Source organism: Gobio gobio, assembly GCF_949357685.1.
Source record: "Gobio gobio genome assembly, chromosome: 22".
NCBI classification, from domain to species: domain Eukaryota; kingdom Metazoa; phylum Chordata; class Actinopteri; order Cypriniformes; family Gobionidae; genus Gobio; species Gobio gobio.
The window spans coordinates 348239-366226 of NC_137118.1; the positions used below are offsets into that span (position 1 = coordinate 348239).

General features: G+C 48.3%; 1 protein-coding gene across 2 annotated transcripts; it reads right to left on the bottom strand.

Annotated features, from left to right (window-relative positions):
- Window positions 1-1806: 1806 nt before the first annotated feature.
- Window positions 1807-11598, bottom strand: nsun5 (NOP2/Sun RNA methyltransferase 5). Of its 2 annotated transcripts, none has more exons than XM_079804687.1 (10): window positions 11394-11598; window positions 10946-11065; window positions 9603-9774; window positions 9007-9112; window positions 8795-8933; window positions 8205-8320; window positions 7882-8060; window positions 3837-4026; window positions 3592-3765; window positions 1807-2643 (listed from the first exon to the last, which is right to left on the bottom strand). In XM_079804687.1, the coding sequence occupies exons 1-10, from the start codon at window positions 11484-11486 to the stop codon at window positions 2496-2498; spliced, it is 1437 nt and encodes a 478-aa protein (XP_079660813.1). In that variant the 5' UTR covers window positions 11487-11598; the 3' UTR covers window positions 1807-2495. The 2 variants fall into 2 exon arrangements, 1 of the variants encoding a protein (XP_079660813.1); XR_013815578.1 differs by having other exon boundaries at window positions 2267-2643; window positions 3837-4054; window positions 11394-11585.
- Between the last annotated feature and the right edge of the window lie 6390 nt (window positions 11599-17988).

Genomic DNA, 17988 nt, shown 5'->3' on the forward strand with positions numbered 1-17988 from the left:
TCTTAGAGGCAAACCCGTGTGTGTGTGTGTGTGTGTGTCAGGCCCTGGATGTGTCTCCCACAATGCTCTGGTTTATCTCATTGGTTTTTAACCCTTTCATTGCTCTGTGTGCCTTAGTGTGTTCTGCTTCTGTTCTGGATGATGCTGGATTTGTACTCTGAGGGTGCCTGATTTTCCTAATGGTGTGTGAGAGTTTTAGATGATCTCGGGTTCAGTTATTTTCGATTACTGGCTGAAGAGATTTGGTCCAAACTCAGCTTTGAGTGAAAGTGAGCACAACGGTCACATGTTTGGTTACGTTTGACTGGTTGATCAAATCAAAAAGTGCAAAAAATCTAAGGGCTAGTGCCCCTAAAGCGAGTGAACTTCAGGAAAGTGTGACGTTGGCGCTGCTGGATGTTGGTTTTAATGATATTTTATATTGAACTCTTTCTTTCCCGTGCATGTGTACCGAATGAATCATTCCTGGCTGTGTGTGAATCTATGGTTTGTGCATGCTTTACTCTTCGAGCTGTTTGAAGCGGTGAGATGCCGTCAAACACACTCTCAGGTCGAGGAACGCTTATGGTGTGTATTCACAGAACACTGGATTTAATTAACACTTCAATGCACAAATACAGAAGCACAAAACGCCATTGATTGTTTTTTTTTGTACTTTTGTTCACCTAAAATTACCAAGAACTCCACTTAATTGGGGACAGGAAGTGATGTAGCCTTCCCAGACGCCCTTGCATGCATGTTTTAACATAATTTGCAATAAATGGTATTGTTGAAGAGTCCTCTGATGCAGGGAGGCATGAGATCAGGCTTGAGCGAGACGCACAGACTGCTGGGAAACAAGATGAGCTGTGAGTGTGTGTGTGTGTGTGTGAGCGGTGTGTGGATTCAGCGCTCCGTTTGTGTGTAAATGACCCTGAAAGTGTGTGTGCAGGTCTGAGTGGAGCACACGGACGGTGTTGTGTAAATGCTCTGATATGATATGCTGGTTTTGAATAAAAATGGAAAGTTGATTTCAGTTGTGCTCATTCATTGTTTGATGCATGACGGATCATTCCCACAGTTCCACACTTCTGTGAGTCTGACAGATCTCACCAAACACTCTTTATGGTTTATTACAGATCTTTCTGTGGTTTATTATTAAAAAAAAGCAACTTGATCCTCCAGAATTAGTCAATTATAGACCAATCTCAAATCTACCCTTTCTGTCAGAAACACTAGAAAAGGCAGTGTCTTCACAATTATGTTCCTTTTTAGAAAGAAATGGTATCTGTGAGGATTTCCAGTCAGGATTTAGAGCGTATCATAGCACTGAGACTGCTCTCATCAGAGTTACACATGATTTGCTCTTATCATCCGATCGTGGCTGTATCTCTCTATTAGTGTTACTCGATCTTAGCGCTGCATTTGATACTATCGACCACAACATTCTTGAGAATAGACTCGAAAATGATGCTGGTATTAGTGGAATTGCTTTGTCATGGTTTAAAGCAGCACTAGGTAACTTTTCAACCTTTATAATATATTTTCAAACCTCTTGTGATGATACATCGTCTTACAATATGTTGAATGACACGTCTGCCATAGCCTGACGGGGTCTGTATCGTTTTTATCGCTGCTCTTCACCCTGTACATGCTACCACTGGGAGATATCATTAGGAAGCATGGCGTTAGTTTTCATTGTTATGCTGACGATACTCAGCTCTAGATTTCTTCACGCCCTGAAGAAACTTACCAATTCACAAGATTAACGGAATGCAGAGCTGATATAAAACATTGGATGACTGGTAATTTCCTGCAACTCAATTCAGAAAAAAATGATTTTAATTATTGGACTAAAGCTCCACAAGTAGTAACCTAGAATACTGTCTAACACTTGATGCTCTGTCCAGTCCTCTGGTCAGTGAGGAACCTGGGTGTGCTCTTTGATACCAATCTCTCTCACACACACACTCACACTCACACACACACACACACACACACACACACACACACACACACACACACACACACACACACACACACACACACACACACACACACACACACACACACACACACACACACACACACACACACACACACACACGTCGTCAGTGAGGAACCTGGGTGTGCTCTTTGATACCAATCTTTCGTTTGAAAGCCACGTTTCTAGCATCTGTAAAACTGCTTTCTACCATCTTAAAAATATATCTAAATTACGGCACATGCTCTCAATGCTAATGCTGAACAGTTGAGTCGTTGATGAGCTGTAGATTAATTATATATAACAATATAATAATTGGTTTATTACAGATATTTCTGTGGTTTATAACAGATCTTTCTGTGGTTTAATACAGATCTTTCTGTGGTTTATTACAGATCTTTCTGTGGTTTAATACAGATCTTTCTGTGGTTTAATACAGATCTTTCTGTGGTTTAATACAGATCTTTCTGTGGTTTATTACAGATCTTTCTGTGGTTTATTACAGTAACAGCAGTGAGACTGAAGTCTGATGTCAGGCTTCTTGCTTCCTGTGTTTCCGTCTGTTCCTCCTCTTCCTCTTCTTGGAGTCGGAGTGTGTGGTCAGTGAGATCTGCTCCTCATCAGATGATCTGGACTGTGGTGTGTCCTGCGTTTCCTCAACACCAGACGGCACGGCCGGGCTGTGAGCAAAACAACAACATATTCAGGTCACACCAAACTAATCTGATTATTTAGGACCATTTTTTAATTGAGCCGGGACTCGAACTCAGTCCGTCTCCACGAGGCTCAGCGCTGACCGATAACACGAGTTTAAACTCAATCCTAAATGGTCCAAAAAAAGCCTTTTATTAATGCAGTTATTATTTATTATCAGGTGAAATATGAGCAAGAGCTGTTTGAGTTGCTCATAAAAGCTCAATGATGAAAGGGGAAGTCTGATCTGCTCCTGCATTCTGCCTCAGTCTCACTGTTAGAGTTCATGATGAACACGGACAGAGCTTCACAACACCAGCTGGAGGATTTCTGTGCCAAACACACTCCTTTCAGAGGATGGCCCTGTGTGACATCATAAAGGGGGAACTCCTTATATGGGCACTTCTCCCGGATGACACACACACATCACTGAGCTTCGTTCGGCAAGTGCATATAACGTGAACACGTGTGTGTGTGTGTGTGTGTGTGTGTGTGTTTAGCTCCGCCCACTGCTCTCCTCCTCGAGCTCGGCTGTGTTCAGAAAGAATGGGTTCAGTGTTTCTGTCTTTTATAAATCTGATAAAATAAAGACTCTTGTGAGATATGAAGGATCAACACTACTCTAGAGATACTCAAGACTAACACCAGACTGTGTGTGTGTGTGTGTGTGTGAGATTGTGTGTGTGTGTGTGTGTGTGTGTGTGTGTCTTTAGCTCCGCCCACTGCTCTCCTCCTCGAGCTCAGCTGTGTTCAGAAAGAATGGGTTCAGTGTTTCTGTCTTTTATAAATATGATAAACTAAAGACTCTTGTGAGATATGAAGGATCAACACTACTCTAGAGATACTCAAGACTAACACCAGACTGTGTGTGTGTGTGTGTGTATGTGTGATGACCCTTTAAAAAACAAACAAAACTCCAGACACACTATACTCACATCACTGGGAGGTTCTGGTTCTGGTTCTGGTTCTGTCCATGGGTCTGTGGGGGACGTCTCTCCAGCATGGCCACAAAGAACCCATGAGTCCGTGTTTTCGCGGTGCTGGCACGAAGGCACTGGGTGAAAGGGTCGTGACCCCTCTCATGCCAGCTGGGAAGCAGATGGACGAGTCTACAAGCAAACACAAACCCCTCAGAAATCCTCCTCATACTGTGAAACATCAGCTGTGTGTGATTTCTGACCTGAACGCCAGGTTCTGCTGTAGGCAGGCGGACACCACCTCCTCGTTCTCCTGGGCGTGGGTGGAGCAGGTGGAGTAGACGACGCGCTGGACTCGAGGGAATCGCAGTGTGTGTGTGAGACAGAGCCGCTGAAACGCAGAGAGAGCCTGCAGACGCCCATCCTCTGGTTCTGAGACCAGACACACCATCCCTGAGACCAACACAAGCTTCAGGACACACTGATACAACAGACGGACATGAGTGTACACACACACACACACACACACACACACACACACACACTCTAGTGCCAGAAGTATTGATCCGCCTCCACATCCCAGAGTTCAGGTGTTCAGCTCTTCATGGCCACAGGTGTGTAACTCCAGCTCTAGACCTGCAGACGCTTCTACACACACTAGAGAGAGAATGGGCCGCTCTCAGGAGTGTGTGTGTGTGTGTGTGTGTGTGTGTGTGTTCGCTTCTACACACATTAGTGAGAGAATGGGCCGCTCTCAGGAGTGTGTGTGTGTGTGTGTGTGTGTGTGTGTGTTCGCTTCTACACACATTAGTGAGAGAATGGGCCGCTCTCAGAGAACTCAAGCGTGGGGCCGTGATCGGTGGAGCCTGTGCAATAAGGCCAAATATTCCACACTCAACTGTTAGTGGGATTAGAACAAAGTGGAAGCCATTGGGAACAACAGCAACTCAGCCACAGAGAGCGGGGTCAGCGCATGCTGAGGGTCACAGAGCGGGGTCAGCGCATGCTGAGGGTCACAGAGCGGGGTCAGCGCATGCTGAGGGTCACAGAGCGGGGTCAGCGCATGCTGAGGGTCACAGAGCGGGGTCAGCTCATGCTGAGGGTCACAGAGCGGGGTCAGCGCATGCTGAGGGTCACAGAGCGGGGTCAGCTCATGCTGAGGGTCACAGAGCGGGGTCAGCGCATGCTGAGGGTCACAGAGCGGGGTCAGCGCATGCTGAGGGTCACAGAGCGGGGTCAGCGCATGCTGAGGGTCACAGAGCGGGGTCAGCGCATGCTGAGGGTCACAGAGCGGGGTCAGCGCATGCTGAGGGTCACAGAGCGGGGTCAGCTCATGCTGAGGGTCACAGAGCGGGGTCAGCTCATGCTGAGGGTCACAGAGCGGGGTCAGCTCATGCTGAGGGTCACAGAGCGGGGTCAGCTCATGCTGAGGGTCACAGAGCGGGGTCAGCTCATGCTGAGGGTCACAGAGCGGGGTCAGCGCATGCTGAGGGTCACAGAGCGGGGTCAGCTCATGCTGAGGGTCACAGAGCGGGGTCAGCGCATGCTGAGGGTCACAGAGCGGGGTCAGCTCATGCTGAGGGTCACAGAGCGGGGTCAGCGCATGCTGAGGGTCACAGAGCGGGGTCAGCGCATGCTGAGGGTCACAGAGCGGGGTCAGCGCATGCTGAGGGTCACAGAGCGGGGTCAGCGCATGCTGAGGGTCACAGAGCGGGGTCAGCGCATGCTGAGGGTCACAGAGCGGGGTCAGCTCATGCTGAGGGTCACAGAGCGGGGTCAGCTCATGCTGAGGGTCACAGAGCGGGGTCAGCTCATGCTGAGGGTCACAGAGCGGGGTCAGCTCATGCTGAGGGTCACAGAGCGGGGTCAGCGCATGCTGAGGGTCGCAGAGCGGGGTCAGCGCATGCTGAGGGTCACAGAGCGGGGTCAGCGCATGCTGAGGGTCACAGAGCGGGGTCAGCGCATGCTGAGGGTCACAGAGCGGGGTCAGCGCATGCTGAGGGTCACAGAGCGGGGTCAGCTCATGCTGAGGGTCACAGAGCGGGGTCAGCTCATGCTGAGGGTCACAGAGCGGGGTCAGCTCATGCTGAGGGTCACAGAGCGGGGTCAGCTCATGCTGAGGGTCACAGAGCGGGGTCAGCTCATGCTGAGGGTCACAGAGCGGGGTCAGCTCATGCTGAGGGTCACAGAGCGGGGTCAGCTCATGCTGAGGGTCACAGAGCGGGGTCAGCTCATGCTGAGGGTCACAGAGCGGGGTCAGCGCATGCTGAGGGTCACAGAGCGGGGTCAGCGCATGCTGAGGGTCACAGAGCGGGGTCAGCTCATGCTGAGGGTCACAGAGCGGGGTCAGCGCATGCTGAGGGTCACAGAGCGGGGTCAGCGCATGCTGAGGGTCACAGAGCGGGGTCAGCTCATGCTGAGGGTCACAGAAGTGGCCAACTTTCTGCAGAATCAAGAGCTCCAGACCTCCAAACTTCTGTGGTCTTCAGATGAGCTGAAGAACAGTGTGTAGAGCTTCATGGAATGGGCTTCCATGGCCGAGCAGCTCATGCAAGCCTTAGTGCAATGCAAAGCGTGGGATGCAGTGGGGTAAAGTGCGCCGCCACTGGACTCTAGAGCAGTGGAGACGTGTTCTCTGAGTGACCAATCACGCTTCTCTGTCTGACAATCCCATGGACGAGTCTGGGTTTGGTGGAGGGGGGATTATAGGGTGGGGTTGTTTTTCAGGGGTTAGTTCCAGTGAAAGGAACTCTTAATGCTTCACCAAGACATTTTGGACAATTTCATGCTCCCAACTTTGTGGGCCCAGTTTGGGGACGGCCCCTTCCTGTCCCAGCATGACTGCTCCAGTGCTCAAAGCGTCTCCATAAAGACATGGATGAGGAGTTTGGTGGAGGAACTGGAGTCCTGACCTCAACCCGATAGAACAGCTTTGGGATGAATTAGAGCGGAGACTGAGAGCCAGGCCTTCTCGTCCAACATCACAAATGAAGAATCCCCATAAACACACTCCTAAACCTTGAGGATATATTTATCCATTTAGCAGACGCTTTTAACCAAAGCGACTTACAACTTGGAAGCGATTGATCATGAAGAGTCAAGTAAGCGCAACAAGTGCCCGAAATGGTAACACTTTAGAATAATGGTCATTAGTTAACATTAGTTAATGTATTAACTAACATGAACTAACCATGAGCAGTGCATTTGTTACTGTATTTGTTCTTCTTTGTTAACGTTAGTTAATATAAATCCAGCTGTTCATGTTAGTTCACAGCATTAACTAATGTTAACAATATTTTAATAATGCATTAGTAAATGTTGAAATTAACAAAGATTAATAAACGCTTTATAAGTGCAGTTCAATATTAGTTAATGTTAACTAATGACCATTATTCTAAAGTGTTACCCCTGAAATACTGAGTCTGTGTACATTGCTCAGTGTAGCACAGGCTAGAGTAGGGAGAGAAAGAGGGAAGAAAGGGCTGAGTTTTTAGTTGACTTTTGAATGTTGTCATGATTCTGCGTTTGGGATGGCGGTGGGAAGATCGTGGGAACGGTGAATGAGAATGTTCTGGAAAGGGATTTTCTGCCTCTCAGTGATTGGACCACTCGCTCCTCAGCTGAGCGAAGGCTTCTGGTGCCGTGTGGACTCGTTAGTACTTTAGACCTGCAAAGGGTGGGCGACTCCATATTAAACCCCACGGATTGAGAATGGGATGGCATTAAAGCTCATGAGCATGTGAAGGGGCGGCACAACACTTCTGGTGATATAGTGTGTGTGTGTGTGTGTGTGTGTGTGTGTGTGTGTGTGTAATCACCTGAGCCACTGCAGGACGGGTCCAGAAGGGTGTGTGTGTGTGTGTGTGTGTGTGTGTGTGTGTGTGTGTGTGTGTGTGTGTGTGTGTGTGTGTGTGTATAATCACCTGAGCCACTGCAGGACGGGTCCAGAAGGGTGTGTGTGTGTGTGTGTGTGTGTGTGTGTGTGTGTGTGTGTGTGTGTGTGTGTGTGTGTGTGTGTGTGTGTGTGTGTGTGTGTGTGTGTGTGTGTGTGTGTGTGTGTGTGTGTGTGTGTGTGTGTAATCACCTGAGCCACTGCAGGACGGGTCCAGAAGGATGTGTGTGTGTGTGTGTGTGTGTGTGTGTGTGTGTGTGTGTGTGTGTGTGTGTGTGTGTGTGTGTGTGTGTGTGTGTGTGTGTGTAATCACCTGAGCCACTGCAGGACGGGTCCAGAAGGATGTGTGTGTGTGTGTGTGTGTGTGTGTGTGTGTGTGTGTGTGTGTGTGTGTGTGTGTGTGTGTGTATAATCACCTGAGCCACTGCAGGACGGGTCCAGAAGGATGTACTCCACGTCCTTGTATTCTGGGCTCTGTGGATCTACTTTCAGAAAGTCCTGATTGGCCAGCTGATGACATGTGACCCCAGCCCGAAGCAGAAGAGTGCTCATGGTGGACAGGCGCTTCGCATCAAGGTCAAAGGCAAACAACTTCCTGTTGGCCATTTAGAAAATACATTACATCATTCAAATAAAAGGTAAATATTTCACTTATTTTACTATACACAAAATATTATAGGATACTAATTTCATACATTTATAAATAAAAAAAAAATGCAAGCTTTGGTTCTGCCCTGACCCTTTATTGCTCATGATGGCGGCGAGATGGCTGCTCTTATTCCCTGGAGCGGCGCAGGCGTCGATCACATGACTGCCGGCCGGAGGCTTCAGGAGGAACGCAGGGAGACAGCTGGCCTGCAACACACACACACACACACACACACACACACATCAACACACACACACACACATCCCACATCAACACACACACGCATGTTTGTTTTTGTGAAATGTGAGGACATTCCATAGGCGTAATGGTTTTTATACCGTACAAACCGCATTTTCTATCCCCTTACACTGACCCTAAACCTACCCATCACACACACACACACACACACACACACACACACACACACACACACACACACACACACTGCCCCTGCCCCTAAACCTAACCCTCACAGGAGACTGTGCAGTTCACTTTCTGTGAAAAAAACCTCATTCTGTGATTTATAAGCATTTTGAAAAGTGAGGACATGGGGAACGTCCTCATATTTCTCCCTCTTTTTGTAATACCCATGACATTATACACATTTGTGTCCTGATATTTCACAAAAACATGCCCACACACACACACACACACACACACTCTCTCTCACACACACTCACCTTGTCCTGCAGGATGATGTGTCCGGCTTTATACAGGAAGTGGTTGTGGAAGTCTGTTTTGGAGCTGAACACCAGAAGGTCTTGGAGGTGCAGATCCCGCAGGAACATCTTCCCGGAGAGATGATCCAGATCCTCGACCCTGAGGCGGAGATTGCGGATCAAACCCTGAGCAGCTGCTAGTGGAGGCTCTGCGAGAGCGAGAACACACTCACCTCATCGCCGTTCCCTGATACGCAAATCCCTCTCGCTTCAGGTAATCGATGACATCATCCAGCGTGGTCTTCAGTGTGTTGACGCGCACATACCGAGGGAGAACATCTGAAGAACACACACACATCTAAACCAGCTGTGCTTCAGTGCTGATGTTCACCTCAAGCAGCTTCACATACTCAACACTGGGCAACCAAATTATAGTCAAGTAGAAAATAGTATTTATGTAAAGAGATGTAGTAAATGACCATCTAAACAACAACAATATCATCGACCATCGCAATGTTTTACTGTAAACATCATCAACTGCCAATTTAGGGGACATCGCCCACCCTAACACTCTCACACACACACTCACACACACACACACACACACACTCACACACACACACACACACACACACACACTCACACACACACACACACACACACACACACACACACACACTCACACACACTCACACACACACACTCACACACACTCACACACACACACACACACACACACACACACACACACACTCACACACACACTCACACACACACTCACACACACACTCACACTCACACACACACACACACACACACACACACTCACCCTGTGTGTGCTGGGAGCCGGAGGGCAGCAGCTCCTGATCTCGACTCACTTTCCTCTTGACTTTGATTCTGGCCAAGGCCGACTGTAATCTGGAGCGATGCTTCATCATCAGGACCTTCCAGGCGCCGCCACACTTCAGCCCTTGACCAATGAGCAGGTCATACACCAGCACCTGTGGACACACACACACACACACACACACACCTGTGATGCAGACCAACACACACACACACACACACACACACACACACACACACCTGTGATGCAGACCAACACACACACACACACACACACCTGTGATGCAGACCAACACACACACACATACCTGTGATGCAGACCAACACACACACACACACACACCTGTAATGTAGACCGACACACACACACACACACACACACACACCTGTGATGCTGACCGACACACACACACACACGTGATGCTGACCGACACACACACACACACCTGTGAAGCTGACCGACACACACACAAACACACACACACACCTGTAATGTAGACCGACACACACACACACACCTGTGAAGCTGACCGACACACACACACACACACACACCTGTGAAGCTGACCGACACACACAAACACACACCTGTGACCGACACACACTAATAATCTAGATGTGCTGTGTTTGACAGAAACCTGGCTAAAACCTGACGACTACATTACCTTAAATGAGTTGCTGTAATTTATAATAATATCTTCAGTATTACTCAGAAGTCTAGTTTCAAATATAATTCCTTCGAAGTTTTGGTGCTTTATGTAACGCTATGTAGTGTAGATGATAAAACCCGTTCAACATTTGTGTTAGCTACTGTATACAGGCCACCTGGGCATAATACAGACTTTATCAAAGAATTTGCTGATTTTCTATCAGAGTTAGTTCTGGCCGTAGATAAAGTACTAATTGTTGGTGATTTTAATATCCATGTTGACAACGGAAAAGACGTATTGGGATTAGCATTTAAAGACACACTAAACTCTATTGGAGTTAGGCAACACGTGTCAGGAGCCACTCATCGCCATAATCATACTTTAGACCTAATATTGTCACATGGAATAAATGTTGATACCGTTGAAATTCTGCAGCAGAGCGATGACATCTCAGATCATTACTTAGTATCATGTATACTTAATTTAGCTAAGGTTGCAAAGCCGCCCCCTCGCTTTAAAAACTCCAGCTGGTCCAAAACACAGCAGCTCCAGTTCTTACTAGAACCAGGAAGTGTGACCATATTAGCCGGTTCTGTCACCACACACACACACTCACTCACTCACTCACACACACACTCACTCACTCACTCACACTCACACACACACACACACTCACTTTGGCCAGATAGATGCGGAGTCTGGTGTGTTTCAGGAGGTTTGTGTTGTTGATGATCTCCTGCAGAACCGATGAGTATTTCTGAGTTTCACACACCAGAGCGAAGAGTTGCTTGATATTCTGGAGAAAAGACAAAACAATTAAACGGTTAACGTCATTAAATTATCAAACCCATGATCGTGAGAAGTGTGACATCAGCCGTGACGTCATTCCCACGCGACTAATCATCGATCTGAGTGTGTTGATAAACACGAGACATGAAGAGAACAGGCTAATGTCACTCGTACACAGATATTCTGTTGAATGAAGTCGTGTGTGTGTGTGTGTGTGTGTGTGTGTGTGTGTGTGTGTGTGTGTGTGTGTGTGTGTGTGTGTGTGTGTGTGTGTGTGTGTGTGTGTGTGTAGTTGCGCCTCATAGCGCGTGAGAGGTCGATATATCAGCACTTACTGGGAATTTACTGTCGTAAACCAGAGTCTTGACGGCGCCCTGTTTCTGCTCCACCTTCTCCAGAATCTCCGCCGCTTTCATATAAAGAGCCATGACCGAATGTGCTTCACTCTGTCCTCACGGAGACTTCTCGAGCGAATGGAGAAAACGCACAACACACGTGCTCATGTTTGCCTGGGTAGTGTTCGCAGCGTTTTTCGACAGTGCGGAACGCGTTACGGTAACCGCAGTACTGACGGTGGCCACCAGGGGGCGCAAGAGACTTCAGGGCTTGATCTCGCGTGTTTACGTGAAAATGCGCTTAGAAGTGACAAATAAAGTCTACAATTGAAGATCTATGCAGGTTTACCTATTACATTCATTTAGATATCATCTCCACCCAGGTGCTCTCTCTCTCTCTCTCTCTCTCTCTCTCTCTCTCTCTCTCTCTCTCTCTCTCTCTCTCTCTCTCTCTCTCTCTCTCTCTCTCTCTCTCTCTCTCTCTCTCTCTCTCTCTCTCTCACACTCACACACACACACACACACACATCTGAATTGCTAATTCTAAACACTTAATGCATGAAACCCATTGAGCCCCATTGAGGGTCGAGGTGTGAAGGGTCAACTGGAGACAATAATACGGTGAGTTTCGCCTCAGTATCTGTGATTAACTTAAGCTCAGACAGAAGAGTGTGTTCAACAGATCATTTACAGGCCTCAGAAATGCAGGTATCAAATACGACAGGCTTTAGGGTTAAGAGTGGGGTAAGATGAGTCAGTTTACTCATGTGTTACTCACAATGAGAGTAAATAAGGCAGATGTGTAACGAACGCCTCTAAAGTCATCGCTATCTTTATCAACGATCAGAATGCAAAGGGTTCTAAAAAAAAAAGACTTTTGTGTGGCTCAATTTACCCCCAGGTTAGGGGTAAGTCGATCAGAGTCAGCGGGTAAGTTGGACCGTCTAAGTGAATCTGAATCAAACCCATGTCTTTTAAAAACACCTTCAATAATCAAAACTTCCTTTTTCAAATATTAATATGAATTTAAACAACATAAAACTGACCAAACAAGGTCATCGGAGAGGTCATCGGAGAGGTCATCAGAGGTCATCAGAGGTTATCGGAGAGGTCATCAGAGGTTATCAGAGGTTATCGGAGAGATCATCAGAGGTTATCAGAGAGGTCATCAGAGGTTATCGGAGAGGTCATCAGAGGTCATCAGAGAGGTCATCAGAGGGTATCGGAGAGGTCATCAGAGGTTATCAGAGAGGTCATCAGAGGTCATCAGAGGTTATCAGAGAGGTCATCAGAGGTCATCAGAGAGGTCATCAGAGGTTATCGGAGAGGTCATCAGAGGTTATCAGAGAGGTCATCAGAGGGTATCGGAGAGGTCATCAGAGGTTATCAGAGAGGTCATCAGAGGTTATCGGAGAGGTCATCAGAGGTTATCAGAGAGGTCATCAGAGGGCATCAGAGAGGTCATCAGAGGTTATCGGAGAGGTCATCAGAGGTTATCGGAGAGGTCATCAGAGGTTATCAGAGAGGTCATCAGAGGTTATCGGAGAGGTCATCAGAGGTTATCAGAGAGGTCATCAGAGGTTATCGGAGAGGTCATCAGAGGTTATCAGAGAGGTCATCAGAGGTTATCAGAGAGGTCATCAGAGGTTATCAGAGAGGTCATCAGAGGGTATCGGAGAGGTCATCAGAGGGTATCGGAGAGGTCATCAGAGGTTATCGGAGAGGTCATCAGAGGTCATCAGAGAGGTCATCAGAGGTCATCAGAGAGGTCATCAGAGGTTATCGGAGAGGTTATCAGAGGTTATCGGAGAGGTCATCAGAGGTTATCGGAGAGGTCATCAGAGGTTATCAGAGAGGTCATCAGAGATGTCATCAGAGGTCATCAGAGAGGTCATCAGAGGTTATCGGAGAGGTCATCAGAGGTTATCAGAGAGGTCATCAGAGGTTATCGGAGAGGTCATCAGAGGTTATCGGAGAGGTCATCAGAGAGGTCATCAGAGGTCATCAGAGAGGTCATCAGAGGTTATCGGAGAGGTCATCAGAGGTTATCGGAGAGGTCATCAGAGAGGGCATCAGAGAGGTCATCAGAGGTTATCGGAGAGGTCATCAGAGGTCATCAGAGAGGTCATCAGAGGGTATCAGAGGTCATCAGAGGTTATCGGAGAGGTCATCAGAGGTTATCGGAGAGGGCATCAGAGGTTATCGGAGAGGTCATCAGAGGTCATCAGAGAGGTCATCAGAGGTTATCGGAGAGGGCATCAGAGGTCATCAGAGAGGTCATCAGAGGTTATCGGAGAGGTCATCAGAGGTCATCAGAGGGTATCAGAGGTCATCAGAGGTTATCGGAGAGGTCATCAGAGGTTATCGGAGAGGTCATCAGAGGTTATCGGAGAGGTCATCAGAGAGGTCATCAGAGGTTATCGGAGAGGTCATCAGAGGTTATCGGAGAGGGCATCAGAGGTCATCAGAGGTTATCGGAGAGGGCATCAGAGAGGGCATCAGAGGTTATCAGAGGTTATCGGAGAGGTCATCAGAGGTCATCAGAGGTCATCAGAGGTTATCGGAGAGGGCATCAGAGGTTATCAGAGGTTATCGGAGAGGTCATCAGAGAGGGCATCAGAGAGGGCATCAGAGGTTATCAGAGGTTATCGGAGAGGGCATCAGAGAGGTCATCAGAGGTTATCGGAGAGGGCATCAGAGAGGTCATCAGAGGTTATCAGAGAGGTCATCAGAGGTTATCGGAGAGGGCATCAGAGAGGTCATCAGAGGTTATCAGAGAGGTCATCAGAGGTTATCAGAGGTTATCGGAGAGGTCATCAGAGGTCATCAGAGAGGGCATCAGAGGTTATCAGAGGTTATCGGAGAGGTCATCAGAGGTCATCAGAGAGGGCATCAGAGGTCATCAGAGAGGTCATCAGAGGTCATCAGAGAGGGCATCAGAGGTTATCAGAGGTTATCGGAGAGGGCATCAGAGAGGTCATCAGAGGTTATCGGAGAGGGCATCAGAGAGGTCATCAGAGGTTATCAGAGAGGTCATCAGAGGTTATCGGAGAGGGCATCAGAGAGGGCATCAGAGGTTATCGGAGAGGGCATCAGAGAGGGCATCAGAGGTTATCAGAGGTTATCGGAGAGGGCATCAGAGAGGGCATCAGAGGTTATCAGAGAGGGCATCAGAGGTTATCGGAGAGGGCATCAGAGAGGGCATCAGAGGTTATCAGAGGTTATCGGAGAGGGCATCAGAGAGGGCATCAGAGAGGGCATCAGAGGTTATCAGAGGTTATCGGAGAGGGCATCAGAGGTTATCAGAGGTTATCGGAGAGGGCATCAGAGAGGGCATCAGAGAGGGCATCAGAGGTTATCAGAGGTTATCGGAGAGGGCATCAGAGGTTATCAGAGGTTATCGGAGAGGGCATCAGAGAGGGCATCAGAGAGGGCATCAGAGAGGTCATCAGAGAGGTCATCAGAGAGGAGTACACTGGTCATATCACACAATCTCAAACTAAACCCATTTAAGACAATGATAAACTACAGCAGTTTATGCTTCAGAGATGAAACTACACTACAGCGCTTTATGATGGGCTGAGTTAAAACACTGGCTCAATTTACCCCACAGCATTTGGCTCACTTTGCCCCATAGCTGCCATTTTGGACAAAACTAGCTGATTCCAATATACATGGTCACATGACAATAAAAGTGTATAGTTGCCAAGATAAAGGGGGTGGGTCAACTTACCCACTGGCTCATCTTACCCCACTCTCCCCCCTTGTGGATGTTGTGTGGATGTTGTGTGGATGTTGCTTGGATGTTTTGTGGACGTTGTGTGGATGTTGTGTTGATGTTGTGTAGACGCTGTGTGGACGTTGTGTGGACATTGTGTTGATGTTATGTGGACGTTGTGTGGACGTTTTGTGGACGTTGTGTTGATGTTGTGTAGACGCTGTGTGGACGTTGTGTGGACGCTGTGTGGACGTTGTGTGAATGTTGTGTGGACATTTTGTGGACACTCTGTAGACGCTGTGTGGACGTTGTGTGGATGTGGACGCTGTGTGGACGTTGAGAGGTCATCAGAGGTCATCAGAGAGGTCATCAGAGGTTATCGGAGAGGTCATCAGAGGTTATCAGAGAGGTCATCAGAGGTTATCGGAGAGGTCATCAGAGGTTATCGGAGAGGTCATCAGAGGTTATCAGAGAGGTCATCAGAGGTTATCGGAGAGGTCATCAGAGGTTATCGGAGAGGTCATCAGAGGTTATCAGAGAGGTCATCAGAGGTCATCAGAGAGGTCATCAGAGGTTATCGGAGAGGTCATCAGAGGTTATCGGAGAGGTCATCAGAGAGGGCATCAGAGAGGTCATCAGAGGTTATCGGAGAGGTCATCAGAGGTCATCAGAGAGGTCATCAGAGGGTATCAGAGGTCATCAGAGGTTATCGGAGAGGTCATCAGAGGTTATCGGAGAGGGCATCAGAGGTTATCGGAGAGGTCATCAGAGGTCATCAGAGAGGTCATCAGAGGTTATCGGAGAGGGCATCAGAGGTCATCAGAGAGGTCATCAGAGGTTATCGGAGAGGTCATCAGAGGTCATCAGAGAGGTCATCAGAGGGTATCAGAGGTCATCAGAGGTTATCGGAGAGGTCATCAGAGGTTATCGGAGAGGTCATCAGAGGTTATCGGAGAGGTCATCAGAGAGGTCATCAGAGGTTATCGGAGAGGTCATCAGAGGTTATCGGAGAGGGCATCAGAGGTCATCAGAGGTTATCGGAGAGGGCATCAGAGAGGGCATCAGAGGTTATCAGAGGTTATCGGAGAGGTCATCAGAGGTCATCAGAGAGGGCATCAGAGAGGGCATCAGAGGTTATCAGAGGTTATCGGAGAGGTCATCAGAGGTCATCAGAGAGGGCATCAGAGGTTATCAGAGGTTATCGGAGAGGGCATCAGAGAGGTCATCAGAGGTTATCGGAGAGGGCATCAGAGAGGTCATCAGAGGTTATCAGAGAGGTCATCAGAGGTTATCGGAGAGGGCATCAGAGAGGTCATCAGAGGTTATCAGAGAGGTCATCAGAGGTTATCAGAGGTTATCGGAGAGGGCATCAGAGAGGTCATCAGAGGTTATCGGAGAGGGCATCAGAGAGGTCATCAGAGGTTATCAGAGAGGTCATCAGAGGGCATCAGAGAGGGCATCAGAGGTTATCAGAGGTTATCGGAGAGGGCATCAGAGAGGTCATCAGAGGTTATCGGAGAGGGCATCAGAGAGGTCATCAGAGGTTATCAGAGAGGTCATCAGAGGTTATCGGAGAGGGCATCAGAGAGGTCATCAGAGGTTATCAGAGAGGTCATCAGAGGTTATCAGAGGTTATCGGAGAGGTCATCAGAGGTCATCAGAGAGGGCATCAGAGGTTATCAGAGGTTATCGGAGAGGTCATCAGAGGTCATCAGAGAGGGCATCAGAGGTCATCAGAGAGGTCATCAGAGGTCATCAGAGAGGGCATCAGAGAGGGCATCAGAGGTTATCAGAGGTTATCGGAGAGGGCATCAGAGAGGTCATCAGAGGTTATCGGAGAGGGCATCAGAGAGGTCATCAGAGGTTATCAGAGAGGTCATCAGAGGTTATCGGAGAGGGCATCAGAGAGGGCATCAGAGGTTATCGGAGAGGGCATCAGAGAGGGCATCAGAGGTTATCAGAGGTTATCGGAGAGGGCATCAGAGAGGGCATCAGAGGTTATCAGAGAGGGCATCAGAGGTTATCGGAGAGGGCATCAGAGAGGGCATCAGAGGTTATCGGAGAGGGCATCAGAGAGGGCATCAGAGAGGGCATCAGAGAGGGCATCAGAGAGGGCATCAGAGAGGGCATCAGAGAGGGCATCAGAGAGGGCATCAGAGGTTATCGGAGAGGGCATCAGAGAGGGCATCAGAGGTTATCGGAGAGGGCATCAGAGAGGGCATCAGAGAGGGCATCAGAGGTTATCAGAGGTTATCGGAGAGGGCATCAGAGGTTATCAGAGGTTATCGGAGAGGGCATCAGAGAGGGCATCAGAGGTTATCAGAGGTTATCGGAGAGGGCATCAGAGGTTATCAGAGGTTATCGGAGAGGGCATCAGAGAGGGCATCAGAGAGGGCATCAGAGAGGGCATCAGAGAGGTCATCAGAGAGGTCATCAGAGAGGTCATCAGAGAGGAGTACACTGGTCATATCACACAATCTCAAACTAAACCCATTTAAGACAATGATAAACTACAGCAGTTTATGCTTCAGAGATGAAACTACACTACAGCGCTTTATGATGGGCTGAGTTAAAACACTGGCTCAATTTACCCCACAGCATTTGGCTCACTTTGCCCCATAGCTGCCATTTTGGACAAAACTAGCTGATTCCAATATACATGGTCACATGACAATAAAAGTGTATAGTTGCCAAGATAAAGGGGGTGGGTCAACTTACCCACTGGCTCATCTTACCCCACTCTCCCCCCTTGTGGATGTTGTGTGGATGTTGTGTGGATGTTGCTTGGATGTTTTGTGGACGTTGTGTGGATGTTGTGTTGATGTTGTGTAGACGCTGTGTGGACGTTGTGTGGACATTGTGTTGATGTTATGTGGA

What these genes read in the sequence shown, in the direction of transcription:
- nsun5 (XM_079804687.1), bottom strand. Translation starts at nt 11,486, where the DNA reads ATGGCTCTTTATATGAAAGCGGCGGAGATTCTGGAGAAGGTGGAGCAG. An exon ending in GCCATCATGAGCAATAAAGG is followed by an intron (nt 8,061 to 8,204) that starts GTCAGGGCAGAA and finishes AATGGCCAACAG; the next exon opens with GAAGTTGTTTGCCTTTGACC. An exon ending in CAGCAGAACCTGGCGTTCAG is followed by an intron (nt 3,766 to 3,836) that starts GTCAGAAATCAC and finishes GTTTGCTTGTAG; the next exon opens with ACTCGTCCATCTGCTTCCCA.